The following is a 23,604-nucleotide window of genomic DNA, read 5'->3' as shown; positions in this document are numbered from 1 at the left end:
TAACGCGGGTAAAAGAAGGGCTTTTGGGTGCAGCAAAAGCCCTCCAATTGAGCTTCATTTTCTCCATTTTATCTTTTCTTTTTTAAAAAAATTTATCGAAGTAAGCATTTTAGCTTCTTCCCAAAAAATTTTAGACCAGCTGACATTACATATTTCGTTAACTATTACGCTAGAATTAAACTTTTGAGCTAAAAAAGATGTTACGTAGGACCCCATACATCGTATTTCTCTTAATATAATATATTTCTGAAAATTTTAAAATATTAAATGGTAGTTTAAAAACATAATTAGATCAGAGTACGACTGATAAAATTTCAAGAGCTTCAAGAACTGCAACGGAATTAACCTACCTGCAAAGAGAACAAAAGAGAAATGACTTGGGTTCGCTGGGTGTTGACATATTAACGTGGCGTAGAACTCGTTGTAATCAATACGAGCACAAAATAAATACAACAGTTGTACTCGCTGAAGAAGTGCAAATGCATGATACTAAGACTCAAGTTAATGCTTTATATATATAAAGCCTCGAAAGACAAAGCGAAAAGTGAAAATATAACTTGCTACGCATATAAGAAATCACTTCGAAAACAAAAGGAAATAACAAGCAAAGTCCTGTTTGAAAACCAACAAAAGATATTTAATTGTAGCAACAAGATTACTCCAACAAGAATAATATATCATGCCAATATTGCGCTCCAAAATTCAAGAAGCCGTCTAGATATCCATCCAAATAAGAGAATTCAAATAAAGACGCGAATTCATTGGCAAGCAATCATGCAAATCCAAATGCTTACTTCGAAGAAAACCAACAGAATCAGATATCTGAAAAGTGGGGGGGAGGGTAAATCAAACCAAAGTCAAAGCGGAACAGATGTGAATGAATAATAATAACCAACCAACCATTTCGATCTTTTTTTTCTCTTTTCCCCTTCTATTGTACATCTTGTAATAGAAAGATTTACATAATACAAATCAAAATTGTGTGGCAGTGCAGCGAGATTAGTATTCCTCGTTGCTTCCATTACGAACTCAAATTCGTATGATATATTAACCTTCATAGGATCTATCAACTTCCCCAGATGCTGCTTCATAAACAGCTCCCAATAATGCACAAATAAAAGCATTTTATCCCCGAAATAACTCGCATAAAATTTGACTTCGAAAAAAGAACACACATACCCAAGTATGTAGGTTAGGCACCACCTCATGCAGAATTAGCCTAAGAATCAACCAATCAATAAGTACGAGAGCTTTTGTACCTGAAAGAACAGTATCAAGCAAGTAACGATAGCAATATAAACAAAGCCATCTACCTTGCAATGCTGTTCATATCTTTGGGGGAAATTGAAGACCACCATTTCAAGAGTAATATTCAGGAATTGGAGGAGGTATCAGAAAGGAATGACATAAGGCAAAGCAATAACATCCTCTGGCTCAATTCGCATTGCCTCGGCCCACACCTCTGTCGGTGTTTCATCAGCCTCACGCTTTGTCCCTGGCTTCAAATGAAGGTGACTGCCGCTAAATAGCCATTCCTGGTCATCATACTCGGGCCATTCTTCCAATTTTGGAACAGAGTACACTTTGTCGAGAAACTTCAAATCTGGGTGAGGAGGTTTCTTTGAGACCTCACCATTCTCACTGTTAGGAGCAGAAGCAGAGGGAGGAGCCAGAAGCCTCAAGTCAGCTGAAGAGGGATGAGCTTCCGCGATGCCGTTAGTGGTTTGTCCCTTAACTTCTAATGGTTTTTCCTCCTTAATACTATTTATGGGAACCGGTTTGACGGAAGAAACAGGTCCAGCCATACGAGCTGGTGCTAATGTTCTACCGTTCTCCATTCTCGGGAACTTGGTAGGCGGCATATCATACTCTGTGATCACATTGTAAATGCAACAATATGAAACTCAAATAATAAAGCTAGAACACCATAAAATGTTCTTAAAATGGTGTTTTGAATAACTAGACTGTTGAAGAAAAATAGAGGGGAAGAAAAGGAAAAAGAAGGAAACCCAGTGACCACAATAACATTAAGGAACTCACCATGCAAGAAACCATTCATCTCAATGTTCTTCCTCTTCTTTATTCCTTCATCTATACCAACAATTGTGTTGTCCTTGCCATCCTTTTGAACGGTTAAGGGTTTTGTTGTACTTAGATTATCAAGCAGACTCTTAGAGAGAATTTCTCTTGGTTCATCATGTATTTTGTGTTTGTGCTCGGCTTTCACCCTTTTTTTCTCCTTCTCCTTTTCCTTATCTTTATGTTTTTCCTTATCTTTCTTCTTTTTCTTCTCTTCCCGATCCCTAGACTTATCCTTCTGTCTCTTTGCATCATTTGGTTCTTTCTCTTTGCTCTTTTCTTTCTCCTCAATTTTTCTTTGGGTGTTTTTCTCCATACATTGGACAGAACCATCATTTCTCCCACGATCCACAACAAAGTGATCGACTTTTCTATGGATTGCACTGGAAGAACTTTCTCCTGCTCGGCCCAACCCAACATTTGTTCTTTGAACCAAGACATTGGGGTTCGAGGTAATTTTGTTACTAGGGCCTCTCTCCATCCCTGCCATGGATGTACTTGGAGGAGCCTCTGATTTTCTCTGTATAAAGCCCGTCGAGTTTTCCAGTTGTCGGCCTGCCCCTCCATTTCCTCTTTGCCCAGCACTGCCAGGGTCCTGAAGCAACTTTTCATTTGGAACTCCTTCCATCTGAACCCTTTGTACAGGCAGAGAAACATTGCTAATTTTCTGTCCCATATCATCATTTCTCCTCTGTGTAGTACCAATGGAACTTGGGACCATTTTATTTTCTGCAACTCCTTTCTGAAAAGCAGTTTCAGAAACTGGCTTCTCAGGTCTCCTTTGAACAGAAACAATAACATTATTAACCTTTTGCCCCAGCCCATCATTCCTTCTTTGCAGAGTAGGTCCCATAGAATTTGGGACCATTTTATTTCCCGAAATCCCTTCCTTCTCCGAATTAAAAGCAACACCGGAGATCTCGAAGCCTCTTTGCGTCGAACTAGTGAAGTTATTATTAATGACCATTCGTTCTGCTGCCCCTTTTTCTTCATCCCTGATCCTCTGGCCCAATTCATCAGTGAACTTAGAAGAATCCTTGACTTCTGAATCATTGCGATTGTTCTCTCCAAGCTTGTCGTAATGATAAGCTTGAATCAGTTTTTGGGATTTTTCAGATGGCGTCCTGCTTCTATCCTTATCTCTGTCCTTGTCCTTGTCTTTGTCCTTGTCTTTTTTCTTGTCTCTGTGCTTTTCTTTCCGATCTTTCTTCTCTTTGTGCTTATCTTTGCTACGGTCTTTCTCCTTCTTTTCCTTACCTTCTCTTTTTTCTTTCTCCCTCTTTTCCTTCTTATGCTTCTTCTCTTTGTGTTTTTCCTGAAAATGGTACGTGAACTTTGTTAACAACAATGAGTTTGAGCCAGAAAAAAAGGAACTTGATAAAAATCAACAAGCTGTATCTAACATGCATAAATGCTTTAGTTCTGCAAGCTCCACCATACATTTATCATATAACTTAAAGATTACATTTATGGTTCTTTATCTGCACTTTTTACTCTGGCCTTACCACTTGCTAACAAGAATAACAAGTCATTCCAATTTTTCGCAAATCAAATCCTGCGTAATATAATCTTCTTTCAAGTGATGTAGCATATAATTTAGTGATGACATTAATCTACCTAGTCAATAGATCTTAGTTATATATTCCATAAACTGTGTATTTTCACTAGTCTTACCCAATAATTCAAGTAAAAATATATAAAAATCCTGTTTTGAAAAAGAAATAGAATTGAACAAAAGAGCCCCACATTCCTAAGGAGGAATAAGGGAAAAAAGCAAACTAGTTATACCTCCATGAATTATACTAACTATGAAAATGAATAACCAAATATAAATTATAAAAATCTACAGACGAAATATAATGTACCCACATTAAAGTTGCTTATGATCTGCATGCCATGCTCAACAGATCAACCACAGATGCATGGTATTAACTATTATGCAACTTGTGCATGTACAAATGTTGTGGGACATTTGGGCCCCATGGAGATAGGATCTTCGAAAGGCAGTCAAAGGATCCACATATATAAATTCATTCACAACTATTTAAGAAATTGCAAGCCACTATTTTCATCATAGCATATGCATATTTGGCAGAGATGGTTCTTCCCAAATGTCCAATTTTTCGGTCCAAAAACAGATAAAAGTCACATGAAAATTAGCAAAGATTGTTCTTATTAAATGTTCAATTTTTCAGTCCAAAAGCAAATAATAGCCATATCATTTCTAAATAATTCTCTCAGTAGACGTGATGATTTTACGACTAGTCCCCACTTGAATTACAAGCTAGAAAGTAATGTTTCAACTCCTTTCAGACAAAATTGCAGGACTTTCCTTATTACACTAGTAATGTGGGACTATGTTGTGCATCACAAATTCTGTGAGATGCACAATCAATTACAGGACCCTCCCCCATTACATTTCTTTTACTTCCTGTGAGATAGATGGTGGAAGAGACTTAAGAAGGCCATCTTATAGCTAATTCTGTATTTGTTATTCAAACCAAAGTAAAAATTACATGTTAATTTTAATTATCAAAGAGCATGATATTACTATATAAAACTTCCATTTATTTCATTAACATGCAGAACAGTCCTTAGATAAACTTAAGAAGTTTAAAATTGGTCGACTCAATCAAAACCAAAAGGGGCACCGGAATTACGTCAAAGCTAATCCAAATTCAGAACTTATCACAAAATTAAGTGCATATGTGGAGAACTACTGCTTCTATAATCCGACTGGGATACTAGCAAAAAGATCATGGTTGTGTAAGAAGTTAAATGTTGTGTTATTGAATTTAAATAATTGATCGGAGTGAAAACAGAGGCAGGTTTGACAGCTAAGAACTTGGAAATCATACAAGATCAAATTGAACAAACTAGACAACAAAAGACCCTTATTCAATAAAGTGATTCGGTACATTCTAATATTATTGTAAGCAACAGTTTTATCATCCGCATTCAAAGAGATCATAATGATTTCTTTTCAATAGAAAACAGCAACAAGAATGTAAAATGTTTAAACATAAAAAATCAACAATAAATTGTAAAATTTGCTATACTATGTCGGAACTTTTATAACCTTTTATGTCCTTCTATGATTTAATTGATTACTTGATATAACTGTCAATTCTTACTTGTGATTAAAGGCTTAGTTGGTTCTTACCGTCATTGTTCTATTTGACTGGAGCAACAGAACTTTCCGAAAGGAAACTAAGAAACATCAACAGTCCAGAAGATGAAAAAGACAAGAATAGCAAAACAATCAAGTTGAACCTAAGCAATGAAACCTTGGTTTTTCTGTTGCATCACTAGTCATGACACTCATTTATCCAAATTCTATGTGTTGCGGCACATCTCTGTTCTGCCAGCAACAACTTTTTTACCCACAATACTTTCATGCCCCAGTTGTTACACGAAAACCATAAGAGTACGAGCTTGAGAGCATCCAAATCTTACTTGTCATCCAAAGACTAATTTCTTCACAACCTTCCACCATCTAGGTTGTTCCTGCTAGCTCTTCAACATCCAAACCACCTAGGCGTTTTTCCATATTTTGTCTAAGACTACAATGAAACGATGCTTGCTATTTTACAAAAATATTAATTAAACATTTTCTAAGTCAAAGGGACTTCTCTCATTATAAGTTTGGTAACTGATTTAGATATCATAAGATAACACACAAAAGATATCATGTGCATGCTCACGTGAGTGTGTATAACATCCTACAGAAATGAGTTCTTTTTTGTCACTTACAATTAACACCTACTAAAAGAAATTATAAGGTAAAGATGCTTTTATAGGTTAGTAAATGGCATGCCTTTAGACTACCTTTATTGTTACACTGGGATCTTATAGGATCTTAAGCTAACGAATGATTCTTGATTGCATCACACATAGCTGGTGCCATAAATAATTCTTTCACTAACTGCATTTTTTTTTGCCTGATGATTATAGTTTTATATCTAGAAGTAATATAACTTACAAGACCGATACCAACACAAGAAAAGTTCCCAAGATGTTGCTTTTAGGCGTCCACTTATCACCTAGGTGAAACAGCTAGGCCTTAATTGTTTGACAGCCTTAGGTTGCTTACGAGTTTTAACAACTTCACCAAAAATAAAAGGGGATTTGGACGGTAGCAAGTGACAAATGGAAAATATCCATTAGTACCAAGCGGAGTGGCACAAGCAGTGTGCCTAATCCTCAACACACATTATTTGCCCATACTTCATATAACTGTCCAGTCTCATAATAGCGATACAATTCAAGATAATTATACTGTTTTAGCCAAGTCAAGATTGGAAATTTCGCAAGAATCCCGAAAGTATTCTACAGTAAGAGAACTGTCACATCCCATAAATAGCCTTATACCACTAAGACAATCTTAAAATGTCACATCCAACATGAACATACTTGCCAGGACAAAAAAGAGGAGTGCAACACTGGAAGGAGCTCAGGTCTGCATATATTAGGCATGGTTGCATAGACCTGAAGGATGAAGAGACTTCTCATACGATGAATCATACTCTATCAAGAACAGCTTCACTTCAAGTTGGTTTGGGCTTAATAAAATAGCTGCTCTCTTGGATCAAGACCTGGCCCAACTATTAGTAGAGCTTACAGTATTGCCCAAAACAAGACCTACCTAATATGTATACCTAAAATCTTAGACATCTTATATATTGCTACAACAGACCCTACTGTACAGAAACGTTCTGAATTTTTATTTATGCAAAATCTCAGTTAAAATGTTCGGATAATAACTATTTATTCCAAATATGTTCATTACATTCTTCGTACGCTAGAACTCATGTTCTAGATCTGAAAGAACTATATGACTATGGTCTGTAGATCAGCAATGATAACTTTCATGACAAAACAAATCACCAAAAGGAAGTACATACTTTAGGCCATCTAATGATAGTTTTATAGTTTATTTGTATCCGAAAACCATTTTAATTACGGTTTGAAACTCGATTCCAGTTTCTGTTTCGGTTCCTGTCCTTAACGAAAACAAAATGTTTTGGCAGAGTCATGTTTCAGTTTCTGCTGTTTATTCAAAGGTCTTCAGACTTTTCAAAATATAAATAAAGAATTGAAACTGTAACAGTAATACTAAATTTCACAACATTTTGACAACAAAAGGAAACTTTCATATCTATCATATCATAGGGATAAAAATAAGATATATAAAACAATATTACAAGATTCATAAATCAACAAAGTTAGATTTCATAAGCTAGTTTAGCCAATTTGGAGTGACATTCTAAAAATGAGCACTCTTTAGATCTATTACATGGAAATTGAAACTTTTTCATCCAGATTCCACTTGGACCCTTGCTTCAAAAGGCACCTGCTAAGCCTAAAATGTTCTGGTTTTGATTTCGAAGTTTTGGCCAATACTTTAAACCACGAATTTGCTGCCCGAAAGGAAACAAGTGACACCTACCACTGGAAAGGATCTAGACACAACCACAATAAATGAAAGGAGTTCGAAAACAAGTCGGGCATTAAAAAAGGTGCCAACTCATCAAGATCAATTCCATCTGTCATCCGTTTTAATTCATCAGAAATTAGCATCACTTCTCCTGACACAATTCTATACTCTATAGAGTGAAAATCATATCTAGAAAGTCCAAGTTAAAAATTCCTAGTCAGCATCCCAAGTAGAAGAAAAGAAATAAGAAATTATGGGAGGGTGAATTTACACGTTGCTAACTTCTGTGCCCAAGAAAGTTATAAATGAAACAACGCAACAAGCAAATCATTAAATGAACTCCAAACAAAGAAGATAATTCTGCCTCTACCCACCGTATTTTGGTGCAGCATGTCATAGCAACTTGATTTAAGATTTCCATATTGGGCTGCTTTTGTTCGCAACCAGCATTATTAATTTCAAATAAGAGCATTATCAATAATGGACATATATAGACCATAATCAACAGCAAGCTATTTTTCCTTTCAAAGGGCCAGAATCTATTGCACAAGTAATTGCCTAAAAAGATTTTAAGAATGCACCTAGAAAGCTGCCATAATTTAAACCAAAGAGTAAAAGCAAGAGAAATCGTGATAGAGACAAGATAAAGTAAACACCATCAACACCCAATATGAACTTAACAAGACACGGCTGTTAGCAATCCTACCTTATCAATAATTCATTCCTATCGCAGGCAACCTCAAATGTTCTTTTCAACCTTTCCAATCTTCTATTAAAAATTTTCATATTCTTACATGTTTGCAAAGTTACAATCACCTTATTTATCTTATCAGAGCCTAAAAGGTTAAACGTCCTCAAGCCCAAGAGCGACTATAGTAGTAGATCGAGCATATCAGTTATCAAACAATCTGTAAGGGATTTCTGTTGCGGTGGGCCTCCTATAATTTAAACAGAACAGAAGCATCAAACAGAAAAACTAGGCTACTTTAAAAAAAAAAAAAAAGAAAAGAAAAGAAAAAAAAAGAGTGAGTAATCTCAGTACTAAATAAATAAGTGTATCCAAATTCCAGATGTCAAGCTATCAATGCTTGATTCCTTCAGTCTTTTTAGTCATGAATCAATTTTTAGAATTCCGAAACACCTTTAGGGATCAAGGATAAGACAAAATCCACAGCTTGCCTATTAATAAAAAGTTTTCTAGATTTAAATCACCAATAAATGCAGCAGTGATAAGCTGATGATAAAAGTGCTGGGCAGTCATAGAAACTCAAAAGAGGATGAACCTTTGCTAATATATCTACGTGGTCGTGCTTCGATGTCTTCTCATATCCCGGCGGAGGAAAAGGGAAGCAGCGAGACATGGCACAATGGAGGCCCCTCGATCAGCTATGAGTACTAATCTCCAGTACACCAGCTCTAGCCAATCATATACTTGCCCATGCACCATGTCCTCACAATCATCTCCCAACCCCTAAAATCACCAATAAAACACCCCAAAATCAAGCTCTCGACAACTAAACTATGCTTTACAAGACCCAAATACCCTTTTCTCTCAATCTAAATAGAACCCCTACTTATAACACCCACCCAGTAGTAAGCAAGATCTGAGCCCGCGACAATCTCAGAAACCAATCACTCGGAGCAGCTATTCGAGAACTGGAGCGAAACCAAGAAGACGGCCTTTAAAGTGCAATCCTCTTCCATAACCTCCTCAACCACAACCAATTCCCAACCTCACAAGCCAACCCGAAGATCAAAGGAGATCCACCGGGAGGCGGAATCCGAAACCCCCCTACCGAAGCCGGGGATCCCCCGATCCCCTACGGCCAAACCCCTCACCGATCTGCGGCTGCCCCGCCGGCGGGGGCAAGAACCCAAATCGGGCAACACTAGGGGTAGGGAAGATGCGGAATCAGGCTCTAGGGATCGAAATCGCTTCTGGGTAGGCTTAATTCCTAGATAATGGGGGGCGAATTAGTGTAAAGGGTGAGGAGATCAAGCGGAGAAGGAACTGGAAACTGCTACAAATCCTCCTCCCCCGTCTTCTTCTTCCTCTCCTACTACTTCTCCAATGGAGAGATAATCGCTAATGGTTAGGGTTAGGGTTTGTATTTGTTGGGGGAGTTAGGGGTGTGAGGAGGAGGAGGAGGAAGAAGAGGAGAGAGGTGAAGCCGCGGCCCCTTTTGGTTCGCTCTCTCTCTCTCTCTATTTTCTCTCTCTAATTTGCTCTCGCTCGCTTTGATCAAAAACCCCAAAGGGCAAGCGAAGGGCGAAAAGAAGATGTGGGAGGGGTATATATAGAAGGCGATTGTTAAAAGAAAAAGGCCCTTTTTTTTTTCTTGGGTTTTTTTTTTTTTTTTTTTTTTTTTTTAAGAGAGAGAGAGAGAGAGAGAGAGAGAGAGAGAGAGAGAGAATGTGCTGGGGTCCTGCCATGGCTCATGAGTCATGAGTCATGACTCAAGGGGCGTGGGTAGTATAAGGTAAAATTGCAAGAAAACCCTCTTACTTATAGATTGCTTCTATTGGTCCTTTTATTTTAATTTTTAGAAAATGTTTTGGGTTACAAGAAGGTTATTTTCTAAGCTGTTTAATGTATTGGCGAATAGATATGTAATTCAAACACTTAATAGGGTACTTTCTGATGAATAAAACAGAATTGAGACCGTAATATAAGATACGAAAATAAATATGATTTTTTTTATTGTACTATTTTATTGTACGTAATGCATTTTTGCTGTAATCCTGAACGGAGCCTTAGATTCAAACAAATTGGTATCAGCAAATCTAGATGTTTTGCACTTTAGGATTTGAGTGATACAAAAATTGAACTCTGTGTAGAATAATTATTTCATCCCTTTCCGAGTGAAAAATGACTTACTAATTCATGCTTAAATAAAAGAGTTGGATGATGATTTTTAATAAAACTTATATCCTTTTTGACCCGCAAAATACAATATATATATATATATATATATATATATATATATCTCCAGGACAAGAATATTTACTTGAAAAATATAAAAAACAACAACCTTTTTCTTACACAAAATATTATAGTAATTTTAATTCTATATATTTTTCCTCTTTCTCAAATAGTCGCAAATATTTCAATTGACTGTGAAACTTCAAAACTTCACAAAAAAAAAAAAAGTTTTAAGATGAAGTTTGTTACTTCTAATTAGGAAAAATTATGTAAACTTTATAAATAGGGAAAACTTCAAAAAACCCCCTTGTGGTTTTAATTTTTTTCACTTTAGTACCCTGTGGTTTAAAATGTATCAAGTTAGTACCTTGTGGTTTCTCACTTTATCACTTTAGTACCCTGTGGTTTAAAGTGTATCAAGTTAGTACCCTGTGGTTTTGCATTTTATTACTTTAGTACTCTGTGGTTTTGATTTTGTATCAAATTAGTACCCTGTGGTTTTTTAAACTATAGGGTACTAAAGTGATAAAGTGTGAAACCACAGGGTACTAAAGTGATAAAGTACAAAACCACAGGGTACTAAATTGATACACTTTAAATCACAGGGTACTAAAGTGATAAAGTGAGAAACCACAGGGTACTAAAGTGATAAAGTGAGAAACCACAGGGTACTAACTTGATACACTTTAAACCACAGGGTACTAAAATGAAAAAGTGTGAAACCACATAGGGGTTTTTGAAGTTTTCCCTTATAAATATAACTGTTTAATTTGGTAGTTTCAATAATGAAAATCTCTTTTATCTACTAGATGTTCGTATTTAGAACCAACATGATATATCAACTTATTACATAAAATGTCATAACCGAATTCACCAATCATTCTAAAATTTTAGGTTGATGTGATACATCATATATTGAAGAGCTGAAACTGGTAACCTTTTTGTGCATTAAATATTTAAAACTCAAAACTAAAACGCAAGTTTATTGTTTTTTGATTTTTTAGGAAAAACTTTAAATACCCCCTTGTGGTTTCACTTTTTCTCACTTTTTCTCACTTTAGTACCCTGTGATTTAAAGTGTATTAAGTTAGCACCACATGATTTTGCACTTTTTCACTTAAGTACCCTATAGTTTAAAGTGTATAAATTTAGTACCCTGTGGTTTCGCACTTTCTCACTTTAGTACCCTATGGTTTAAAAACCACAGGATACTAACTCGATACAAAAATAAAATTACAGAATACTAACTTGATACAAAAATAAAACCATAGAGCACTAACTTGATACACTTTATACCACCGGGTATTAAATTGAGAAAGTGCGAAACCACAGGTACTAACTTGATACATTTTAAACCATAGGGTATTAAAGTGAGAAAGTGCGAAACCACAGGGTACTAACTTGATACACTTTAAATCACAGAGTACTAAAATAAAAAAGTGCGAAACCACATGGGATTTTTGAAGTTTTTCTTTTTTTTTTTTGTAATTCACCTTTTTTTATTTATTTCTGGACTCATGAAAAATGGGTACAGTGTGGTAGTAACTGCACCTTCATTTGATTTGTGCTTCTGATGTGGGGAACCTGTGAAAGCACATGGGAAGGGTTGTATCTGTTTAAGTATTAATCTCTCTCTCTCTCTCTCTCTCGCTCTCTCTCTCTCTCTCTCTATATATATATATATATATATATATATATATATATATATATATGTGTGTGTGTGTGTGTTTGTGTGTGTGAGAGAGNGGGTGGTGATTCAATGGGAACTTGAATGTGGCACATAGTTTACACCAGTAAGAACAGGGGAAAATAAAAAAGAAAATTAATTCCTAAAAAGAGAATTAATTTTATTAAATTGTCTTGATATCTCATGCCTAATGTATGAAAAAACATTGGGTACAATGTGTGTACACCCTCTGTACGATCCTGATATTGCCATTTAGTTCTCGTACCTTTTATTTAAAATGAATCTTTTTCTTCTTTATTTCTGTAAACTAACTTTTTAATGTTACAGTGAAAATCATTTGAAGCACGACGAACCCAGTTAATTCAATTGGATCAAATCAATTCAAGCTTAAATCGGCCAACTCAGGTTCAATTGGCGCTAAACAGACAAAAAATAAAATACAAAAAACATAAAAACATAAACAATGCCAAACACACACTAAGCCTTCTTACCATACATAACAACCATTAATAATAAAAACATACAAGTAGAAATGAAGTTAAACATCGTACTCAGTCGCAACGTCGCGCCTGCGAATCGGAAGCATCAATTCCTTCTCTCTTTGGTAACAGTTCAGCAGAAGATAACAACAGATTTTGCGAGTTGTTAACATTCGAAACTGGGTCAATACAAAGAATGTAACAATCAAGAGATTGATCTTTAGATGTTCTTTAGATGTTGTGGCTCACAAGTTACAGCACAAACATTACAACATTGCTCAACTATCAGATTGCATCTCAACAATGATTTTCCCGGTCGCGTGCCCGTCCATACTCTTCGCCCATGCCGCCTCCGCTGCGCTCAACGGATGCCGCGAGTCGATGACAGTTTTCAGCTTCCCTTCCTTTGCCAAATCCACTACAAACTTCAACTCCTCGCCTTTCGGCACCAGCAGCAGCGGCACGAGCCTCTTCTTGGACATGGTCAGCTTCTTGATGAACGAAGTCACCATGGATTTCATCGTGGGGGTTATATCCACAACCTTTCCGTTGGCACTCAAGTTAGGCTCGAATGTCGACCACGGTATCCCGGTCGCGCAATGGATCACCGCATCGAACTTTTTCCCTGTCGGGCTTTTTAAGGCTGCACCTTCTGGGGTCTTGTAGTCGAGCACTTCGTCCGCGCCAAGAGACTTTACGAGGTCGACGTTACGCGCCCCGCAGGTGGCGGTGATGTGGACGCCTGCTAGCTTCGCCAGCTGAACGGCGTAGCGACCGACGCCGCCAGAGGCGGCGGTGATGAGGATGTTTGACGGAGGGCGGTTGGCGCTGTTGTCGAATTTGATCCCTGCAGCCTTTAAGGCTTGGAGGGCAGTGATTGCAGCGGCCGGGAGGCCGGCCCCCTCGGCAGGACCGACTTCGGGGGGCCGAGCAACCATCAGGGTTAATGGCGCGACGGCGTACTCGGCGAGGCCGCCGCCATTCTAGCGAAGAAAATAATAATGTTACCAAGTTTATTACATGAGCAATAATTTCTCAGTAGAGTATTTTCGTTACCACAGGAAATGGTGGAATTGTTTCCCGAATGTTTCACTGTAAAATTTAAAACACTGAATTCGACCGTTTAATTGTATATTTTTTTGATCGATACGCCAAAACAAGTTGGAAAGAACTAACAGAGGAGTTACCTGAGATACAAGTATTGGCAAATCCTATAATTTGCGAGTGTTAAGAAACAATTCTAAGTTGCATGGCTGCATCTTCTAACAGCGAAGCAAAATTAAAAATAAACAGAAACAGAACCAAAATTCAACAAATTGGTTTGCTGAAACTATAAAGCATACTATTCCTCTGAATTTCTTTTGTTACTATCTGTGGGAAAAGAGGGGGGGGGAGGGGGACTAAATAGAGTAGTTCGCTTACCTGAAAATTGAGCATGGCAACAACTTTGTCGCCAACTTTGAAGTTGCTTACAGCTGAACCTAGCTCAATTACTTCTCCAGCTACGTCGGCGACTGTTTCACCCAGAAAAGGCATTATTTCATTTATTTTTATCGCATTCTTTCTGCTGAGCGAATCAGATATAAAAGATACAGCAATGACATATATTAGCAATAATATCAAACTAAACAGGAGGTGTTTTCTTTTCCTTTTTGGCAACAAATTAAATGGCGCGTATTTCGTAGGACTCAATCAGTCAAATTCCTAATCTTTTCCTACAATGTGAACCATAGAGGAAGTTGGATAGGTCGTAAAACTACAGTTTTCAAACTTAATAATGTCTTCTGCAGAACATAAAGCTAGTTTCTGAGCATATTAGTCCCCCGACTCTCAATTATTCGCAGCAATTTTTAGCATGTTATCAGGATCAAACAACTACTTCTCGGTTGAAATATTATTAGTAGCATATTATATGCTGCAGAGAGTGGAAGCTTACCTGGAATAAACGGAAATTTTGGCGGCAAAAACGGCCGTAGCATGCCTTTCTGAATTTTCCAATCAACTGGATTTATACTTGCGGCCTCGAGTTTTAATAAAACCTCGTCTTTTTTCGGCGAAGGGATCGGAACCTCCACATGCTACAGTAATCATAAACTCCATTTACTTGAATGTATTGCTTTCGGCAAAAACTACTTATGTTCACAATCATGAAAAAGATATTTTCAATGCATAAATGGCAAAAAAAATAAAAAAAAAGAAAAAAAAAAGAGGGAATCATGATAGTGAAGTCTTGCACTAGGCTTAAATCAACCTTTCAAGCTGCAGTCACAAAAGAAGATATTTCTGACACGTAAGTTTTCGCTGAATAACTTATTCGGACATTTCCAGCTTATTCAGACATACCGACCGTCTCTAGAGCAAGTGGCAAAGGGCTTGATGGTTGGTACCCGAGACCCAAATTCGAATCCTAGTTGATTTTTATTTCCAGCTAAGTTTATTTCTAAATAAAATAAACGAACCGAGTAGCGTGCTACCTATCTCTCAAAAAAAAAAAAAAACTTATTCAGACATGCAAACATGTCTGCACACAAAAAAAAAAGAAGTTATTCTGACATCCAAACAAGCTCGAAGAGCTTACGATTTGATATTCAAACACTCCTAAATCCAAGTTTCACAAATTTTGGGCATAAAGATCATTAAATCCTCTTACTTGTTTAGGAAAGAATTTACATCCAACAGATACTGCCACAATTCATTGAACAGACAACTGTTTCACATCCCACAGAAGGGAAAACAGAGAAATCCACTTCAGGAAGCACTTAATTGCACCATAATTCAAGCAAATTAAGCAAAAAGATTAGGTGATCACCTCCCCATATTAATTAAGCACACCATGTATATCCAAGCAAAGGTGAACAATTAAGATATTGAGAAGTAAACATATATATAGATTTACCTTCAAACCTGCTGCTCCGCCTCCATATTTATCATACTGTACTGCTCTCATAGTTTTGCTAGCCATGGCCATAGAGAGAGAGAGAGAGAGAGAGAGAGAGAGAGTGTGTGTGTGTGTGTGGAGAGGAGGGGGAATTTTAGGTGGGTAAAGAGAGAGAGATGTGTGTTTGGATTGGGTTTGTTTTTGTGTGTAGATTTTTGAGATTTTTGAGATAACTTCAAAAACGCCCCGTGGTTTCGCACTTTTTACTTTAGTACCTGTAGTTTAAAGTATATCAATTTGGCCCTATGTGGTTTTTTTTTTTTTTTATTATCATTTTTTTTTTCTAAAATCAGTGACAAAGTTAAAATTAAAGAATACTAAAGTAAATATTCGATAAATTTAGGTAGGTATCTGAAGTTTATTTTATATAATTTAACGAAATATTAAGAAAAAAAACTGTCGAAAAGATAAAAACAAAACCACAAAACTATAGGGTACTAAAGTAAGAAAGTACGAAACCACATGGGGGTTTTTGAAATTTTCCCTAGATTTTAGAAGTAATTTTATTGGTACCTTTAAAAAGTTTAAAATTATCATAAATGCCCCTACGTAATTTGTAATTTCAAAATTTTTCCTGCAAATATTTACTTTATTTCAAAAATAACCTCAAGTCATTTTAATCTTAATTATAGCACGGAGGCCCCTGAGAGCACTCATGATATGATTATATATATGCACTAACAGAACATACTTATAATCAAACACTGCTAAGACGGGTTTTGTTTTGGGCCCAACTCGGCCCAATGAGAAATGGTGACATAGTGGGTCGGGATGGCCCAATATATAGATCTTCGTTGTTCGTGCTTTCCCTTTTTGAATTTTGTTGCTTAAATAAATAAATAATAAAAGAAACAGAAAACTCGAGCACCTTATACTGTGAGTAGGAATGTCAATGAGTATGGATATCGATAATTTTATTTGAATCCAAATTCGAACTGGACAGATTTATCTGATGTTAAACGGATATAGTTTTCGATATGAGTATAGAAGAAAGAAAAAAAACCCATCGAATTTGAATTCGGATGTGAATTTTGTCTATATCGAATCCGTTCGGACTAATAAGAGAATTAGAACAATTCAGATGGGTCGGGCCAGATCAAAGAATTCAGGACTACACATTCCAAGCTCCAAACACAGCCACGAAGAAATGAAGAGTTTTGATCTATACATATCTGAATCACAGCTCAATCCAAAAAGATTTACAAATTAGATTCAATAGAATAGATGATTTTTCTGTAAGATTCTTTATTTATGGTTCAAATATGTGTCAAATTGATTTATGAAATTTTCCTTGACTTGGGCACTTGCAGTAACTTGCAAGTTTGGGAGAATGGAATTAATACATGTGGCAAAGGGGAAGCGAATTCGATTTATTTGATTTATTCAAAGTCAAACTTGAGGTTTTCAAATATTAGAAGCTACACTCATTTAATTCCTTTTTATCCATTTCAATGTTCCCCTAATCATGAGTTGAAGCCCTGGTAATAATATTAAATGGTAACTATTGTCACGTCATTTGTTGATATTTGAAATAGATGTCGCATCATTATTTCGTCAGAAAAATTAATTGAAATATAAAAAATGATCCAACCGAAATAGAAGTTAATGTTCCGTTGCCTTGATTTGGAAGAGATTGAAGTTCGCAAACCCAAATGAAATTTCAAAAAAAAGTCCTCTCCAATTGCACCGAGCAAGACCCCTAACAACACACTGAACATGTTACAAAAAGCAAAATAAAGAACACAAAACTCACCTTTTTCTTTTCTTAATTTACAAAAGAAAATCTCAAACTCTACATGAAATTACATAAGTGAGTACATACTCAACGGCATCCTCGTAATCCATCACGAAATCTGCGACGACGACGACAATCTTAATCATCTGCTTACCGGCCTCTCGAAACTCGAGAGAATCATCATACAACACAAAAAACATCATCTTTGTGTAGAGCAACACAATCAAAAGTACTTACCCGGCAGTTCGAAACTGTGTCGACTTGTTTCTTAAACACACAAAACATCTTGTTGCAGGCCCCCTCTTTAACATTCACTGTTGTGCCTCTGAGCACCTTTTTCATGTCTACACACCTGAAGAACCTGAGGGAAATCACTACTATAATTTGTCTATATAATATTATATGTAAATTCATTTTTTGAGATAAAAATGTAACAAATGTCTGGGTGGTGTAGTTGGTCATCACGCTAGTCTCACACACTAGAGGTCCCCGGTTCGAACCCGGGCTCAGACAAATTTTTCATTTTTAATTTTAATAAACTCTAAAATCTAATTTCTATTAATTTTAATAAACTAGAGAGTCCAATTTACGCTTTGTAGGGCAAAAATATTGTACATCCAACCATTTTTTCCGCTGTTTTAATATATATATATATATATATATATTTTTATGAGGGGGACATTTTATTTTAAATTTTTAATCTTCATAACCTCCAAAATGTAATTTCTATTTTGAATTTGAATAAACTCCAGAATCCAATTTATGCTTTGTAGAGCAAAACAATTATATATCCGGCCTTTTTTTTTTCGCCGCCATTTGCGAACAAACCATAAATGAAGATATTGGTTGGATGGGATTGAAGATGTACCAAGAACAACAAACGACAATTTTGAAGCATGTTTTAGTTTCAGGCGAAAACAAGAGCACCAAAGAGACCAAGATAACTTTTCGGCACATTTGAATCTCATCAATGATAAAACATTTAGATTACACCATCTGATAATCTCGCCATTAATGTGTTACAAGTCCAACACGCCGAGCTGAAATCAAATGGGAGAAAATTAAATCATATTCGGGTCTAACCGTCTAACCAAGAACAAGATGATTCAGATCACACTGTCCAGAAGGCAAGATGTTCAAGAATGATTGATCTGCCTCATGTTAAATAACAAAAAGTACCGAAAACCACTCGTAGTTACCACCGAAAAGGTAAGAGCTATGAGATAACTTCAAGATAACACTATGTTTTGAAGCATTTCCGAAAACGGCGAGCACAAGGAATATTTGGCCCGCCGCAAGAATAAAAGAACAAAACATGCCAGAAATGCAGTACAACATCCTTCCCTCCAAGCCAACTTGCTTTTGATCTTCCTCCTTCAGTTCGGTAAGCTCGGAAATTTGCAAGACCCATAACCTGCAAGTACCACCACCAAAAAGTAATAAGATTATCTCAAACAAAATGTGGTTAGAAACATAGGGATTAGAGTTAGTCTTAAGATTGGGCTCATTCTAGCTTAAATAAGAAGTGGTCATATTATTGACGGAGCTAATTTTGATATTAATATTCAATAGACAGGATCCGTTGAATCATATCATTGCCAAACAAAATGAATACGTTTTATATAACTTTCCGAGTAAGAACTATTTTCTTGTTAATATGGTTCGCATTATTCCGACAGTACAATTCAGAGTTCAAATAGAACATGTCAGTTCTTTAGGCTTATGTATGAACATTTCACGCTAAGTAAAATAAAATCATAAGATAAACGAATAAGAATGATAATGAGAAGAACTCTTACTTAAAATCTCCTTGGCATCCGCCCAAACAAGGTATTTGATAAAATAGGTATTGTTAATGCTAGGAAATAAAATATAGGGTAAAGAAATCTTACTCTCCCGATATTGCAACTGTCCCTGATCTTTACTCTTAAATACTTTAGTTTCTAACCTCGACGATATATATTGCATTTTATCCCTAACCATACCAACATTCTACAATCTCTAGAAAATAATCATCTAACCCTTCCTATGTATAGACTTCCTTGTTTCAGTGTACTTAAAACGCGGTTGAAAATTTCATGTTGTAGAACATGTAATTTGTTGTCAAATTTTTTTAAGCGGCGACGGATGAACATTCAATACGTTAGGAAGTTCCGAGACTAAGGTGCTGAAATAACAAGCTAACGGACTAAGTCCACAGTATTAGTTCGATTGATGATTTTCTGGTCAAATTTAGAAGATAAAATAATAATCATCATAGTAGAAAATGTTTCACTATGTAGCAATGTTTTGCTATTGGGCGCGTTGCCATCTTGCAAATCCATAAGACAAATTCGAAGGATTGACAAATCTTTGAACAAATCTAAGCCCTCACACTACTTGAATAAAGACAATAGAGTGGACCAAATAGCATGCCAGGCGTGTTAACCCACGCATTAATATGCGACATTTAGGTCCAACTTGACCAAATCAAGGATTATTTTTATACATATCTATAGACAATGAAGCATTGTAATTAGAATATGGCCTCATCGATATTGGGGAATAACATGGGGACCACCAAGTCATAAACCTCCTTTTATCGATACAATAAGAGTCTGCAACAAGTGATTTCATATGGGTATTTTGAATCCAATAGACTCAGACGACTTAATGTTTATCGAACAAAACAACTAATAAAGAAAACCTCCATGTACTACGACAAAGTATTATCATTACAGCTAATCTTTCATCTTGTTTGTGCCATTAAAACCCCTTGGTGCCTTTCCACAGATCTGATATTTATATCACTAAAAGGGCACTTTTATATTCGGCACATGTTACATACGATAGTAGATATAGGCCAAGACATTGCTAATCGGAACATATACCTGTAAGTCACGTGCTCAGCGCACACCCTTTTTCTTTAAAATGACCAGATGGTTTAAAACTTAGCCATTAGTTATGGTTATTTTGTACGAAAATAGATAACATGCTAAGCTCATGACTTGAATGATGCTAGGGATGCGGAAAAGTTTATGTAATGCAATATAATTGGATGGAAAGTATAGGGACTAAGTCGCAATGTCACATCTCGGCTGGTTTGTAATTTGAAAGTTGAAGGGTGCAACTACAAATCCTTAGCTTTTACTTGTGATCTTCAGAATCTCATTAGGAGGAAACTCCGGCTTTTATGCTTGGTTTGAAAATAACTGCAGATGAAAGCAGAAGTAGAAACTTACTCGGGTCCTTGGCGGTCTGAGCTGCGAGGCCGTTGAAGTAGCAGGTCCCGCCGGACTTCCGGAACTGCTGCCAGTAGGAGTTGAACGCGTAGTTGGCGTGCGCCGCCAGCGTGTTCGGCCAGTAGCACGGCCCGCCTGGCTGGATGGCGTTGCACGTGCCATTTCCCTGCCCGCAAGCATATGACACCGCCGACCCCAGCTCCGTTGCGTTCGTCTTTCTGCCGCCTGCGACCACGCACCATATCCTCCCTTTATACGGCGTATTGTTCTGCGCCGGCGGGAGCGGCGGATACGTCGCTGTAGGGCGCCGCCCCGTGAGGTCGACCTCGTACACCGGCGTCCCGTTCGGATTGAACAACCCCCAGTGCCGCTCCGTCCCCGGCCCGGGCTTCTGATTCTCATTGAACAGCGAGAACACGAACACCGGCATCTCCACTCCCGGCCGCGCCGGCGTCCCCGGGGGCGGGCGCGCCGTCATCCGCCGCGCCAGGTTGCGGTTGTACGTCGCGGCGTTGCGCACATTGGCCCCGATCTGGTCCAGATCGCCGGCGTTCGGCCAGCCCGTCTCGGCCAGCGCGATCGGGACGGAGGCGTAACCCATCCGGCACATGGCGGCCACGACGGCGTCGAGCATTTGGTCGAGCAGGTTGGTGTATATGAGGCGGGTGCCCGGGTCGAGGTAGGAGGAGCTAGGGTTCCCCTGGAAAAGGGCGTAGTCGAGGGGGATGGAGTCCCAGTTCTGCGCCCACGTGAAGTAGGGATACGCGTCGAGGAAGAAGTAGGAGCGGGAGCGGGTGAGGAAGTCGAGGAGCGGGCGCAGGACCGGCTCGGCGATGTCGGGGCGGAAGGAGGCGGCGGAGGGGGGGAAGGAGACGGCGAGGGCGTCCATGGCGAGGGTGGTGCCGAGCTTGATGTTGTGGATGCCGCGGGACTTGACGGAGCGGTGGAGGTTCCGGATGGCGGGGACGAGGGCGGGCCAGGTGGAGTTGGCGATGGAGGCGTCGGAGAGGATCTCGTTGCCGACGAGGAGGAAGCGGACGCGGGTGGCCGGGTAGAAGGGGAGGAGGTTGGCGGAGACCCAGGCGTCGGCGGCCGATTGGTTGGAGGCGAGGAGCGGGATGAGCTGGTTGGGGACCATGATGGAGGCGAGGAGGCCGGACCCGGAGAGCGCGCGGAGGATGGCCGGGTTCGCGTCGTAGATCTTCACGGCGGCGCCGCCGGCGGACCGGAGCAGCCCAATCGACCGCGCCGCCGACGGCAGGTCGTCGCCCAGCGTGCCGTAGTTCACCCCGACACCCCGAAATCTCAACCCATCACCTGTTGTGAAAACAAAGTAAAAAAAAAAAAATCCAATTTTTATGAGCAAAAACAGAGCCCCTTCACTTGCAAAAATCGAATTTTTATTTGAGGTTGATTAGTAAGGGAGGAAAACAAGAGCAAAAACAGAGGAACTCATAGCATTAAGAGACACAAAACTTTTGTTTTTCTCTCTTCTTTTAATTTTGGAAGAAGTGTGTTGGACCCATTTGAGCCAAAACAGAGCACACTGGTTTAGTAGAATAAGAGCAAGAAACAGAGCGAAACACTTACAGTGCGAAGAGTAGGAAAGGAGGAGGAGGAAGAAGAGGAAGGGAAGGAGTGGCATTTTTCTCTTTTTTTTTTCTTCCTTTCCCCTCCCTGAAGAAGAATGGGGGAGGAATGAATGGAGGGAGGAGAAAGGGGTTATGGTACAGAGTGGGAGGTTTACTACTGTTCTGGGGGGGTTTTTATAGGGGGTGAAAAGGGGAGGAGGGGATATTAAAGAGCGGAAGTAGAGAGTGTGGTGGGGTTCTTTTTAATGTACCTTTATTTGGGTTATCAGGAGTGCATGTACGCAAGGGAGAGGAAGGTATTAATTAGCTTAGTAATAAAGAGGAGATCCTAGGAAGGGGGTTGAGCTACCTTTGGCAAAAACAGAGAGAAGAGAGAAGAGGTGCAGTGAGAAAAGAGAGGGTGGAAGAGAAAAAGTGATAAAAGAGGAGAGGGGAATAAAGAAGTATACAAAGCCCCAAATAATGAGAGAGAGAGAGAGAGAGAGAGAGACTATGAAAGGAGGGTTTTTTTTTTTCTCTCTCTTTGGCTCTCTTTGAGTGTGTTCTTCTTTTGTATACTAGATTCTCGGGCTTTAGAAAGAAAGAGAGAGAGAGAGAGAGAGAGAGAGTGAGAGAGAGAGAGTAAAGTAAAGAAGGGAAGGTGAGGTTTCAGTTCTTTGGGATCACTTTTCTCTATTTGTTTCAAATTTAAAAAATAATTTAAAAAAATGTACGGAGACAGCTCACCTTGTATGCCAACTTGATGTTACTTCTCAACTACAGGTGGATTTAAAATAGATAAAAGTGTATGAAACTTATCTATAACTAAACTTTTTATCATTCTAATTCCACCGTATAATTTTTAAATTTATTTGATTTAAGTCAATCAATGATACTTTAACTTTAAAATTTAAATCGTCATTTATTTTTACTATATACAATTTTCATAACTATATATTTATTAAGATAAATAATTAGCTTAAATTTTAAAGTCAAAATATTGTTGACTAACTCAAATCAGACAAATTAATAACCTAGATAGAAAATTCAAAATTTTTGAAAAGTTAGATAGTTGAATCAAAATGATCTATAACTCAAATAAATTCTGTACACTTTTACCTTTAAAATAACTTCCTCAATTTTCATACAATTTTCATAACTATATATTTATTAAGATAAATAATTAGCTTAAATTTTAAAGTGAAAGTATTGTTGACTAACTCAAATCAGACAAATTAATAACCTAGATAAAAAATTCAAAATTTTTGAAAAGTTGGATAGTTGAATCAAAATGATCTATAACTCAAATAAATTATGTACATTTTTACCTTTAAAATAACTTCCTCAATTTTTTTCAGTATTTTTAATCTTTTTAATTTTTCCTACTTAAATTATTTAATAAACCAAGTTGATAATTTTATCAATTTAATAATTTCATTAAATTATTAATTAATTTTAATTTTGTTTACTAGTAATTAATTAAAATTATTAAATTCATTCGAAATATGAATAAATTTAGTAAAATTTCCAAGAT

At 37.6% G+C, this 23,604-nt stretch overlaps 3 protein-coding genes and 1 non-coding gene across 4 annotated transcripts; 1 reads left to right on the top strand and 3 right to left on the bottom strand.

Annotated features, from left to right (window-relative positions):
• LOC109710423 (myb-like protein X) lies at nt 861-9,677 on the bottom strand (the record flags this gene model as incomplete). Its single annotated transcript, XM_020232967.1, is given in 3 exon segments — nt 861-1,870; nt 2,041-3,394; nt 8,800-9,677. Coding segments are annotated over 3 exon segments (1,911 nt in total). The 3' UTR covers nt 861-1,391.
• LOC109711016 (putative quinone-oxidoreductase homolog, chloroplastic) lies at nt 12,576-15,639 on the bottom strand. The gene is made up of 4 exons (XM_020233884.1): nt 15,502-15,639; nt 14,542-14,683; nt 14,028-14,119; nt 12,576-13,588 (listed from the first exon to the last, which is right to left on the bottom strand). Exons 1-4 carry the CDS (start codon nt 15,571-15,573, stop codon nt 12,884-12,886), a joined length of 1,011 nt encoding a protein of 336 aa, XP_020089473.1. The 5' UTR covers nt 15,574-15,639; the 3' UTR covers nt 12,576-12,883.
• TRNAV-CAC lies at nt 17,718-17,791 on the top strand. Its single transcript has one exon. It is a non-coding gene; the product is annotated as a tRNA-Val (tRNA).
• Nucleotides 18,212-22,534, bottom strand: LOC109710802 (probable glucan endo-1,3-beta-glucosidase A6). The gene is made up of 3 exons (XM_020233569.1): nt 22,090-22,534; nt 20,500-21,816; nt 18,212-18,692 (listed from the first exon to the last, which is right to left on the bottom strand). Exons 1-3 carry the CDS (start codon nt 22,142-22,144, stop codon nt 18,655-18,657), a joined length of 1,410 nt encoding a protein of 469 aa, XP_020089158.1. The 5' UTR covers nt 22,145-22,534; the 3' UTR covers nt 18,212-18,654.

This window comes from Ananas comosus, linkage group 5 (assembly GCF_001540865.1).
Source record: "Ananas comosus cultivar F153 linkage group 5, ASM154086v1, whole genome shotgun sequence".
NCBI lineage: Eukaryota > Viridiplantae > Streptophyta > Magnoliopsida > Poales > Bromeliaceae > Ananas > Ananas comosus.
The sequence above is the reverse complement of the archived record's forward strand: the minus strand, read 5'-3'. Positions and strand labels throughout refer to the sequence as shown.